The sequence below is a fragment of the Limulus polyphemus genome, unplaced genomic scaffold (assembly GCF_000517525.1).
Source record: "Limulus polyphemus unplaced genomic scaffold, Limulus_polyphemus-2.1.2 Scaffold1989, whole genome shotgun sequence".
Taxonomy (NCBI): Eukaryota; Metazoa; Arthropoda; class Merostomata; order Xiphosura; family Limulidae; genus Limulus; species Limulus polyphemus.
The window spans coordinates 65,841-79,254 of NW_013667599.1; the positions used below are offsets into that span (position 1 = coordinate 65,841).

At 37.7% G+C, this 13,414-nt stretch overlaps 1 protein-coding gene across 3 annotated transcripts in view; it reads left to right on the forward strand.

The window, feature by feature from the left end:
* Positions 1-13,414, forward strand: part of LOC106465577 (protogenin-like) — an 85,312-nt gene that overhangs the window by 18,598 nt on the left and 53,300 nt on the right. For all 3 annotated transcript variants that reach the window (XM_022393504.1, XM_022393502.1, XM_022393503.1), the window contains exons 2-3: positions 11,404-11,549; positions 12,314-12,488. In XM_022393504.1, the coding sequence (XP_022249212.1) occupies positions 11,404-11,549; positions 12,314-12,488 (321 nt within the window). The remainder of the gene's footprint in view (positions 1-11,403; positions 11,550-12,313; positions 12,489-13,414) is intronic.

A 13,414-nucleotide genomic window follows, 5' to 3' on the forward strand; every position in this document is an offset into this window, starting at 1 on the left:
CGAAGGAACGAAATTTTAAAGACAAATTAAAAATTATTACATAATGTTGATGTACAAGTTTATAAGGGCTAACGTTGCATTAATACTGTAAATCAACTTTAAATATCAGATTCGAAATTTAAAACATAAAAACGTATAAAATAAATTATAAAGATACTTATGGATTGTAACAAGGCGTTTAAGAGATCGCAATCAGATTCTTAGGAATAAAACAGCACAACAAATGAAAAATACCTTGATAAAATAAATACTTGTACTTTCGTTAAAATTGTAACTTAAAGTATAATTAATCAAACGAAAAATGGTGTAGCCTTTTTAAACTTGAAAGCAAACTTTTGAGCAATTTAAACGTCATAATTCGTAACATTATGATATAAAGCAGGTTTAGAGTTTATCCAAGTGGAGCGTGGCCTGGTGGTTATCGTGCCAGGTTGCTTTTCGGAGAATTAAAGTTGCTGAGTACTCCTGGCTTATTCAGGTGCGGGAGCTTTATAACTGTAACAGTCAATCCTGCTGTTCTGTTAAGAGCAACCGTTTTGGCACTGGACGGTGTTCACTTGTTTGTCCTCCGTGTAGACCCGGCATGGCCAGGAGGATAGGGCCCTGTCACTCCAAACATGCTCTCACTTTCAGCCGTGGGAGCGTTATAAAGTGCGGTCAATCCCACTATTCGTTGGTAAAAGAGTAGCACAGGAGTTGGCGGTGGGTGGTGTTGACTAGCTGCCTTCCCTCTAGTCTTTCACTGTTAAATTAGGGACGGCTAGCGCAGATAGCCCTCGTGTAGCTTTGCGCGAAATTTAGAACAGACCAAACTGATTATCAGTTCTCTGACCTAACCGTTTAGCCCATAAGACGTCGTTCAAGTTGAAAATTCTGAATATCGATAATATTATAGTAGTCTAGAAATATTTTGTGAAATAAATAGGGTTTGGAATTTGGAAATTGGTTAATTTGGAAATAAAAATTTAAGTACTTAAATTCAATGGCTAAAGGAATTATAACAGTAAACAAGAAAAAAATAGATTCAACCGTAAATGTTAACATTCTAAACTTGTAAGGTACTGCTTATTACCTCCGCCACCGAAGGTGGACGGAGGTCATCTTTTCACCCCTGTGTGTGTGTGTGTGCTTATCAGCAAGATTTCTCGAAAACGGCTGAATGGATGTGGACGGAAGTTAGTATACATTTGAACTATGACCCAACTTAGAAGTAATTAGTTTATGGAAGGTCACGAAAAAAAAAAAAAAATACCCTATCTGTTAACATGGTAACTGATTTATTCACACTATTTTTGCTCTATAACTCAGTCAATAATGATCAGATTTTGACGAAACTCGGTGGACTTGTGTAGAATGTTATTCATCGCTGTCCTGCCAAAAGTGGTTCGTGTCCGCTGATAACAACGGACATACGGACACAATTTCGTATTTTCTGAGAGCCGAATGTGATCAACACTGCGTGGGGGAGGTATGCGCTCGCTCTCCTGAGTATCCCTCTAGTTTGTTTTTAGTTTTTTGATTCTTAGAAAAGCAGTACCCAAGAGATTTCTCACCAGGCCGCGTTTCACAGTATACAAAGCTAACTAATCTGTCAACTTTAATCTTGTACGTAATTGCGAAATCCTGCACAGTCATCGGGAGCTCAGCAGTAATCGCTCAACCCGAGCTTTTCTAATGCTAACATTCCAACGACTTTTCCTACAATCCTTATCTACTCTAACGGTTTCCTTGGTGATCAACTAAGCCTAACCGAAACTGTCAAGTTATTCTGCAATGACACTTTGCTGACATAGAAATAAAATCTTGTTGTTTTTTGTGCGTGTGTGTGTTTAAATGAAGATTAAGAACATTCAACCTTACTCAACATGTACTTTCCATGTCAGATATTTGCATATCTTTTTCTTCAACGCGTCAGCTCGTACTAGTCTACTGCAAGGTTAGGTCTGCATTAATGCAAGCATTTTCTCACAACGGTTAAACCGAATGACTTCGAAAAGTACAAGCCAAGTCGCTCATTTCGTCAAGGGCCCCGGCATGGCCAGGTGGTTCGGGCAATTGACTCGCAATCTGAGGGTCGCGGGTTCGAATCCCCGTCGGCTAACATGTTCGCCCTTTCAGCCGTGGGGGTGTTATAATGTGACAGTCGGTCGGACTATTCGTTGATAAAATAGTAGCCCAAGAGTTGGTGGTGGGTGGTGTTGACTAACTGTCTCTTACTGCTAAATTAGGGACAGCTAGCGCAGGTAGCCCTCGTATAGCTTTGCGCGAAATTAAAAAACCAGACCATTTCGTTAGTGTCGTCCAGAAACACATTGTTCATTTTGTGCTTGTAATTAATACAGTTATTAACGACATAGTTGCATTATTGTCCAAATACTTTGCCGCTGTGTTAGTCCTAACGTCAACAATTCTTACTAGGAATCTGTGCCGCCATGTTAGTCTTAACGTCAACAATTGTTACTAGGAATCAGTGCCACCATGTTAGTCTTTGCGCAAACAGTTCTTACTACGAATTGGTGTCAACAATTGTTACTAAGAATTGGTGCCCCCATGTAAGTTTTAGCGTCAACAATTGTTACTAGGAATCAGTGTCACCACGTCAGTCTTAACGTAAACGTTACTAGGAATTGGTTCCACCACGTTAGTCATAGCGTAAATAATTGTCACGAGGTATCACTGCCATAGTAATCCGGTTTCAGGATATGATAAATTGTGCTAGAAATCTGATAAACAGGAAGACCTGATACACTTGTGATATATTTCAATATCGTGCGAGGTTATTATTTTACCAATCAACAGAATATGCAATATTTCCACTATAACAATTCATAAAGAAAAAAAAAACTACCTGTAAATGTACAACTACCTAAGGTAGTCAAGTTTATAAGTGAACACTTTCCACACAAACACCCAGAAGTTTCAATCAAATAGGTAATTAGTTACGATCGATGTTATTTAGTATTGTTGCTGTAATTGTTACATTAGCACGTGGCTTGTAGTTGTATCGTCTTCATTGTTATTGTTGTTGTACTCAACACGTTACAAGAGAACAATATTACAAGTTTCAAGATACAGCTTATCGATATGTTCTTGTTTTTCAGAATTTGTAGTGCATACTGGAAGGATTTGGACATTTTGACAATAAAGACAGAGAAAAAAAAAGAAGAAAAAAACGATCTTTACTCTCCAGATAATAATAATAATAATAAACCTTTTATTTCAGTCAGCGTTTCGCCATTGCGGCAGTCATTAGGGTTAATAGTGCAAAAAACAATTGTTGTATCTCTAGCCCTGATGAAGCCACAAGGGCGAAACGTTGTTTGAAATAAACTTATTATTATTATATGTAGAGTAAAGATCGTTCCCCCTTCTTTTTATCTAACTTCGTTGCTAAATTAGCTTATTAATAGTTTCAACTGTTGTTTGTTGTAGTGTATCAACGGCGTAATCATTCATTCAGTAATTCTCGTAGAAGAATGTCGAAGACTCTATGAGAAAGAGTTCAGGCTATTTAATGGTTGCGGCTAAAAATACCAGAAATATTATAGTTACGAGGCCCGGCATGGCCAGGTGGTTAGGGAGCTCGACTCGCAATCTGAGGGTCGCGGGCTCGAATCCCCGTCACACCAAACATTCTCGCCCTTTCAGCCGTGGGTGCGTTATTATGTGCGATCAATCTCACTATTCGTTGGTAAAAGAGTAGCCCAAGAGTTGGCGGTGGGTGGTGATGAATAGCTGCCTTCCCTCTAGTCTTACACTGCTAAATTAGGGGAGGGACGGCTAGCGCAGATAGCCCTCGTGTAGCTTTGTGCGAAATTCAAAAAAACACAACAATCATAATTACATGGGGTAACTATGCCCAAAGATAGAAATGCCATAAGGTAATAACACCAGGAATTGAGTGGTTGTTGGTTTTTAGCCCAGTGTTACACAATGGGCTATAGTCGCTCTGTCCACCGCGAGGATCGAACCCAGGATTGTAACTCCGGAAACTTACCGCCAATCTGCCGGCGAACATAACAATAACGTAGGTAAGTAAAGGCACGTCGAGGGTGGTTCGTCCTGCTCGCTAATTTGACAGCTACATGAAATTCGGTACATTCATACACGTCACAAGAAACGATTGTACGAAATCTCCTAAATTGACAAGAGTGATTGATCAACAAATTGTCAAGTATCGACTATATATACAGCGTCTGTTAATGATTGCTCGGAGAAATTAAAAATTCAAGAAATACTTCCTTCTGGCATTACTACGTAGTTCGGAAACATTGTCCCCTTTGGCGTTTTTACTCTCAAGAGCTTTGACTTAGTTTGCAGTGTCTAGAATTAATACTTCAGGCCTTTTCACTGCTCGTTAATTAGAACGTGTTGTAAGGTATTTATAAACTTACCAACCTGTCAGTACATGACCAAGTCAATAACTGTTACTGTTTAAATTGTCACATGTAAACAGGCCTAACTGGAATGGATTACTTGTCGAAAGTTCATGTTCAGCATATTGTATTTTGAGATATTGTTTGTGGATACATGAAGAATGTAATAGGATTATCTAATTTTGATTCTCGCCAACTCTGTGAAGTATCTGATACCGTTAAAATAATCCACTGAAAACGTTCTATCTATACTATGTTAAAAGTATTTTCATTTTTTTAACCAAACGAAGTACCCCACTCTATAGATTTATAGCTACTCCCCCATGTATTTTCTATAAAACAGTGTATTCATCATAATTCATGGTCTGTTGGTTCCTTTAGGATTAGAAATAAGCGTTAGCAATGATACAATAAATAAATTGGTTAGCAATGATACAATAAATAAATAAACGATATTATGTTTATATTAATTTAATGTAGCGTTTAACAATACTGACACTGAAATTGATTAGTTAGGGACGGTTTATTATGTCTGTGGAGTATACGTTTCTAAGAATGCGCTGATTTTCATTTCTGTTCAATAGATGACTAACAATACGTTTCTAAGAATGCGCTGATTTTCATTTCTGTCCAATAGATGACTAACAATACGTTTCTAAGAATGCGCTGATTTTAATTTCTGTCCAATAGATGACTAACAATACGTTTCTAAGAATGCGCTGATTTTTATTTCTGTCCAATAGATGACTAACAATACGTTTCTAAGAATGCGCAGCTGTATTAGCGGATAGCTACAACCAAGTGTAAAACTGACAAGTCTTATGTAATAATTAAATATTCATTAACAGGCGACGAATGATGTTAACTTACGTATTAAGATATCTAAGAATGCGTGGTCTCTGTTACCCCCACTTTTCTGATAGATTAAAACAAAAACATCCGGAAGTTGTGAAAATTGAGTACTGGTAGTGATTAGATTCTGTCGTGAAGTGTTTAAAGAAGGCGTGTTTATTACAGGATACTCGGCAACAGATATATTTACATTATCTTCACTACGTAATAGAACAAACAGCGGTGCGTACATTTCGTGATAATGTGATTAACCCTCTTGTCGACCATAATTATATGGTGCAGTTTTTATCAACGTCCCGGAACGATCAGTTGATGGTTGAATAGTCACTGCACTTTTGTTTAGAAGTCAATAATTCCACGAGTTCCGCCGTTTCATTGGTTGAATAATACTAACAAATAACAAGCATATTCATATAGTTATTTTCAGCTAGTGACGTCAGACATCTGAAAATTCATATAGTTACTTTCAGTTAGTGACGTCAGACATCTGAAAATTTATATAGTTACTTTCAGCTAGTGACGTCAGACATCTGAAAATTCAAATAGTCACTTTCAGCTAGTGACGTCAGACATCTGAAAATTCATATAGTCACTTTCAGCTAGTGACGTCAGACAGCTGAAAATTCATATAGTTACTTTCAGCTAGTGACGTCAGACATCTGAAAATTTATAGTTGCTTTCAGCTAGTGACGTCAGACATCTGAAAATTCATATAGTTACTTTCAGCTAGTGACGTCAGACATCTGAACTTCCATATAGTTACTTTCAGCAAGTGACGTCAGACATCTGAAAATTACTGATTTTATTTGTTTGATGAATAACTCAAAGTTTGATTCATGTTACTCATACTTCTCGTTACATTGTTTTGAGTTTATGTTTTATGTTCTTGTTACACATGTAAATGACAAGTAATGATAAAACTATTTTACCCATTTTATCTTGCGTATCTAAGCAGAACGTAACTGTTTTTAAGATCGGTCGGGTGTGATCTAGTAGTTAACGTGGTGGGCTGCCTTTTAAAAGGTCCGGGGTTCGAGACGTGATGACACTGAATGTGCTCCGCTGTTTAAGCTGTGGGCGCGTTATTAAGGTGAAACTCTCGTTTTTCCGTTCAAATAGCTGGAACAAGCTCTTATGGCGGCGGGTGATACTCGTTGGATAATTTTTCTCTAATCAGCAGTTCAAAATTAGGGACGACTGTCATGACTGTTTAGCCCACGTGCGTCTAAATTACTGTTGATATTCAAAATTCCATTTCCGTTTTCTTTGTTTTCCAGCTTAAGCTTCGTTTAGGCGTTGAAGAAAAAAAATAGTAATAATCAATCTTGTGTGAATAAAAGTTAATATTCAAACTAACTACACATTTTATATGTACTTTATCTAGGTTTCGATAAATTAGATTCTAACATTATTTTATAAACGGCCTTAGCTCCCTACTTAACTTACTATCACATTTGAAATATCGTGTATAGTGATATAATTGGAAAACTAATGACTCAGTAGGAGACTCGAACTTGGGTCAGCAAAAGACCGAGGATTCACGTGCTATCTGCTGTCAGTCATACTGACGCGTGCTAGTTAAGTATTTTTCTAATAGCGTGTTACCGTGTTCAACAACTTGATTGGCTGGTAATCACGAATAAATACTGTTTTAAAAGACATACTCTGAAACAGTGATGGGAGGAGTCCCTAGGGGGTGAAACTGAGCACCGCACCTCCACGTGTATCCTACTGATTAGGCTTAGGTTTCCATCCACTGCTTTAAATTAATTATGTTCAGTTATACAGAAACAACTGTAGCACGAAGCTACCGTTTTTTTTTTAATATTTGAAAATACGATATATATATAATTAATATTTAATTTACATAATTACTCTAAACACTTGGTTTTGTCTTAATCGTTTGTCGCTCTCAGTTATTGAAACTCAGAACTTTAGAATTTTGTCAATTGCAGCTTTTGGAGTATCGGAAGGCTAGTACCCTTAGAAACACGTTTGGGCGTGTTTCTTGTTCCACGAACGAATGTTATAGATCTCGGTACTTCGTGACCTTGTGGCAATCAGAAGGGGGTGGATTGGGTGGAGGGCTAACATTTGTCTTTCTGTCTAAGAGGAATGCACAGGCCTACCTTGGAATACGCCCACTATTCCTTGGTAAAAGAGTACTCCAAGAGTAGGCGGTGGGTGGTGTTGACTAGCTAATTTTCCTCTAGTCTATAACTGCTAAATTAGGGACGGCTAGCTTTGTGCGAAATTCAAAACAAACCAAAGAACCATGGGCCGACATGAAAGTTGGTGCATAAATAGTTTAGAAAAAGTACTTAAAACATTGATGTTCCCATGTATAACTCTAGGGTTAAATAATGACTGACTTAAACCTGAAGACTGCTGTGATACTGCAGCCAAAACTTAGTAATACAAAGATAAAAAAAACAACTGTTAACGTGAGATAAATGTAGTAGTATTTTTTGTCACAAAAATGTTTTATCTATCTATAGATATTCTTAGAAGAGGAATATGTGTATATATGATCTTGTATGCAGGTGTTTTCAAGTATTGGCTAACTTTCTGCAACTACGTAGTAAAAAGACAGGCACACATCTGTGAAAAGACATGCTGTACGACAATTACGACCTACGATTGAAATACGCTATTATGACGTCGCTGGGAGTACTTTTCATTATAACGCCTCACGGCTGAGCATGTTCGGTCCATGGTTGGGTTAGTTACACGACTACAGGAGCAAGATGTCAAGACCTACATTATAATCAATCACGACTACAGGAGCAAGATGTCAAGACCTACATTATAATCAATCACGACTACAAGATCATGATGTCAAGACCCACATTATAATCACTCACGAATACATTAACTCAGACGCTTCAGAGAATGATAAATATGAACCTTAAAATATTGGAGACAGCTTCGAGAACTTTCAAAAGTAATGTTCAGTTAGCTGGATGCTTGTTATTTCGTGCTTTCAAAACGATGCCAATCGCCAAATGAAATCTTGAATAAAAATATTTTACGGGTTACCTCATTTCTTTAAGAAATGTGCCACGCGCTTTTGAAATGAATCTTTGTTACCCAAGATAGGCAGGGAGTGACTGAGGATTCGTGGTTCGGGTCCTGTTACCACAAAAAATGCGCTCCGTATTTTGTGACCGTGATTGTGCTGTAAAAGTTACAGTCAAATCCCACCATTTGGTTAATAAAGACTGGTCCAAGTGTTGGCGGTAGGTGCCTTCTCTCTATTTCTATCAGCTCAAATTTGTGTAAATATTATGATCCTGAAATTGGGCCAAAATAACCCCAAATCTTCTCAATTACTAAAGTTATTATGGAATATTAGATAGAGAAATTTGAAATCCAACACAGAGCACCCAAACTGTTTTTATTGTTGAACGTCACCTATACTTAAGACAGTGGTTCCCAACCTGAGGTCCGCGTAGGTAATACCATCTCATTGAACAAGTAAGTTTTTGAATACTGATGGGTTTTTGTTTTTCTTTTAATTTCACACTCAGTTATATAAGTCTTTTATTTGATAGTGAAAAGTGGGAGAACGAGTTAATTATTAGATAATAAAAACAGTTTGTTGGGTAGGCGGAATCTTTAAAAAACATGGGGGGGTGAAATGATAATAAAAGGGGGTCCTTGGTGGAGAAAAGGTTGGGAACCACTGACTTCGAACATAAATAATTTATGATTTATTACGAGTATCTTTATTACGAACATTTTTTTTCCCATAATTTCCGGCAGACTTAGATGTACGGTTTACATTATCTAGAATTCAACTGGTTCTGTGTGTTTTGTGAAATAAATAAGTGGCGTACTTAAAAGAATAACTGCTTTCTCTGAATAAACAGGCTTCAGTGGCGTGGTCAAGGAGTTCCCCACTTCCTATGATTAAGCAGTGTAACTAACCGTGACATGGCTGTGGTTTTTAAATCTGTACACACACAGCGTTGATCTTACGGTAATGTAACACCTGATGGGGAAAAGTCCCCCTTCATGCAGGATTGTACGTGCATAGGCGTCATGCTAATAGGGATTTATTCTACGTTTTCGGTAATTACACCGTCACAAGGGCCTCTTTTCGTGTTTACATCGATATTTGGCGGGAAAACAGTGGCTGTGTTAGCGTTCGATAAGGCAGGCCATGATATCGATTAAAGAGGAGGAAACTGAGTGAATACTTTTCTGGAAGGCGGAGAAGAGCCAAGTTCCTGTGATTGGGGGGGGGGCTGGAAGGTGAAGAGAATATTATGTGAAAAGAGATACCGTGTTTATATAACGACCTCGATGTTAGGAATAATTGTTACTGCAACAGAAACAACAGGTTTTAATCACGTACGTAACATAAGTGCATGGTGTCGTAACTGCTTTGTTGTGCGAAACGTATTTCTTAACCTTTGTTGTTAAAATGCTTCACGTTCGTTAGTAATTTTGTTGTAGTAAGTATCACGATGGAATGAAGCACACACAGTCCTCACTGATGTGTTTTATAGATTGTGAAAAGATATAAACAATATTTCTATAGGTTGTTTTGAGGGATTTGGAGGTTTACGGTTTCTTTGGGGTCACGTTATCGGGCGGGGTATAAAGTTTTGAATTTTAATGGTTGCAGTACACGGCGTCGAGGGCCGAATTAAGTTTACTGGGGGCTAAGAGGCTATTGTATTTTTATGAGCCCATCGATGCATTTGTATGCATTTAAAAAAAAAATCAAGGTCGGTGGGACCTCCAAAGCCTTCGGAGCCCCAAGGCTGCATCCCCATCAGCCCCTTGCGTTAGCCAATCGCTAACATAATCTCTATAACATTGCCATTTCAATTAGTTTGTAGTAATGGTATCAGTCACCACTGGAGTATCAAGTTTTCAGTTTTAATATGGTTAGGGTACTGGTCATGATTGGACTGTTAAAGTTTCGTCACGGTATGTGTAATTTATTCGGAGTAGCAGATTTTCAGGTTCATTGTGGTCCTGATATCGGTTGTTTTTATACAGTTATTGATTATCAGTTTCTTCGTTCTTTATACACCATACTTATTAAAGTTACGACATTTTAGTCATTTGTTTTATTCCTGCCATTATTTTATTCCACACATGTTAGTTATCCCGACAAGATAGTCAATTGGTTACATTATGACCTCTGTCAACTTTTTGGAACATACTTGCCCTTTCAGCCGTGAGGGCATTATAACTGACGGTCAAGTCCACTTTTCGTTGGTTAAAGAATTGGGGGTGTTGGCTAGCCGCCTTCCCTCTAGTCTGTTACTTCTGAATTAGGGGTGACTCGCGCAGATAGCCCTCGGATAGTTTTGCACGAAAGTAAAAATAAAACAAACTATCCCTAGAAAAAGGTGACACCAGTCTACAGATATATTTGACCAATGTTGGTTGAGTTGAAGAGAGCTCTTTGTTACTTTCTTACCTTCTGTACAATGAGTGTTGTGAGATCATATACTAAAAATAAGGAGACATCTTTAAGCATGAATCTGTGTGTTCTTCCGTAATGAACGTCAGATATCACCACTTACAAAAAAAAACAAAAAACATTTACACCAGAGGTGGCCTGGCACTCTGAGGGTCGCGGGTTCGAATCCCCGTCCCACCAAACATGCTCGCCCTTTCAGCCGTGGGGGGCGTTATAACGTGACGGTCAATCACACTATTCGTTGGTAAAAGAGTAGCCGAAGAGTTGGCGGTGGGTGGTGATGACTAGCTGCCTTCCCTCTAGTCTTTCACTGTTAAATTAGGGACGGCTAGCGCAGATAGCCTTCGTGTAGCTTTGCGCGAAATCCAAAACAAAACAATCTTTTCATAGACTAAACTGTCCCAGCGCCCCCTCCCTTTATCAACAGTATTGTGATCAGTGTTTTCAAATTGTGTTACTTGTAATTCTCTTTTACACTCACGCATTTATTTAAATATGATCTTCTATATCTTGGTGTCTTTAGCCAGTTCGTACCAGCATATGCTTCAAACATTGGTTTTCCATAATTTCATTTAGAACATACGTAACGTTATAAACACTTTTAATTGAGTTCAATATTATAAACCTAGCTGTCTGTTCTCCTACGTTTTTCACAGATTCTGAAGAGATTTTTTTTTTTTTTTAGAAACGTACAGTTTATTCTCTCTTACGTTTTGTTTTTGCTATTTTTAGCTTCCTCCTCTATCAACCTGACGCTAGGGTTCACTGAACATCCAGTACCACCAGTTATTGCCCAACGAAATCAACCCCTTCTGGTCAACTGTACTGTGTTTTCGGAACCGGAGTACGGTCCAGCGCACGTCAGTTGGTTCTATCAGGTAAATTACTAGTCATGTTTGAATTACTTCTTCTAGATTAAAGTACGGTGGGTGTTGTTGACTATGTTGTCTTTACGTCAGTGTGTTAGTTGACGGTGGGTGTTGTTGACTATGTTGTCTTTACGTCAGTGTGTTAGTTGGCGGTGGGTGTTGACTATGTTGTCTTTACGTCAGTGTGTTAAGTTGACGGTGGGTGTTGTTGACTATGTTGTCTTTACGTCAGTGTGTAAGTTGACGGTGGGTGATGTTGACTGTGTGTCTTTATTTCAGGATGTAAGTTCAGAAATACACAGACTGCTTTGTTTGAGAGAAAGTATTCAGTGTTTTCTGATTGTTCCCATACTGGACGGATCCATTAACTCAAATATAGATCTAATGTTTTAGTTTTACCATCATGTTAATAACATCGGTAATTGAAAGGGTTAATTTTACATTGTAGAAAAACTTTATGCACATTGATTTTATCCTTGTGTCTCTTAGGCAAACTAACTTTACGTTTTATTATTATTAGTTTGCGCACAAAACGATTTATTTAAGAGCTGTGGAGAAAAAAAAAAAACGTTTTTATTTAAATTTTCATTTCAATTATTGTTCGTTTCTGGCCACGTTGATTGGCACTTCTTTGAAACGGATCCCAGTTTGACCTAAGTCCGTGGTTTATTTACAAGAACCACTAAACGTACTTTAATGAAATAACCGAATTTTCATGGTCAGTGTTTTATGTGCCAGTGGAAACTAATGGGCTTTGTTTCTGTGGTAAACAGGGACACGAGATCGACGACAGCAGACGGCAGGTACTACAGAATGGATCACTCTACTTCGATAGGGTGTTATACCAGAGAAGGCCTAGCGGTAAGAAAGACGAAGGAGACTACACATGCTTGGTGCAGAACAACGTGGGTGCCTTCCACAGTTCACCAGTTCGATTGGTCGTAGCACGTGAGTCCTTTTTTTTTTTCTACCCCATTAATCAGATCACGTGATTCAATCCCTTCTCTGTTCCGAACTGATCGGGATTATCACGTAATTGTTAGTTGTGTTCCAATATTACTTGAGTAGTGTCGTTTTGATATTACGTTCATTATATATTTATGTTTGATCACTTCTACGCTTTGTAAACCACTTCGTCATTGTTCTCAGCATACTTTATATCAGAATCACGTGCACATCTCGTAGCTTGCGGCACAAAGTAGATGACGTAGTTTAAGTTACGTAAAAAATTAGAGCTTCTGACGTAAGACGACAGAAGGAAATGAAGTCTTAGACATCATGAAAGTGTTTAAATACTACAGAATATACAATATTGAAAACATCAAAAACTAATAATAAATGTATAAAACTTCGGGTAGGATTGTGTAATCATCATTTTTATGTACCAAACAACTGACATATAAGCCGCTTGTTTCTAGATTGTAGTAAAAATGGATCAGTAGTTTATGATTTCATATTCCATTTTTGTTCCAGTAGTTTTAGTTACGAAAGTCCTGTAAGGGCCTTTTTTTTCCACTTAATTAAAGAAAAGAAAGACACTTAGATGTTAACTACCATTTCTTACACATCATTTATAAAACACTTGCATTAGGAAACGAAACTTACACCTTACAAGTTTTCTTTTTTAGGAAGCGAAACTTGTACCTTACAAGTTTTCATTTTTTTAAGAAGCGAAACTTGTACCTTACAAGTTTTCTTTTTTAGGAAGCGAAACTTGTACCTTACAAGTTTTCGTTTTTTAAGAAGCGAAACTTGTACCTTACAAGTTTTCTTTTTTAGGAAGCGAAACTTGTACCTTACAAGTTTTCGTTTTTTAAGAAGCGAAACTTGTACCTTACAAGTTTTCTTTTTTAGGAAGCGAAACTTGTACCTTA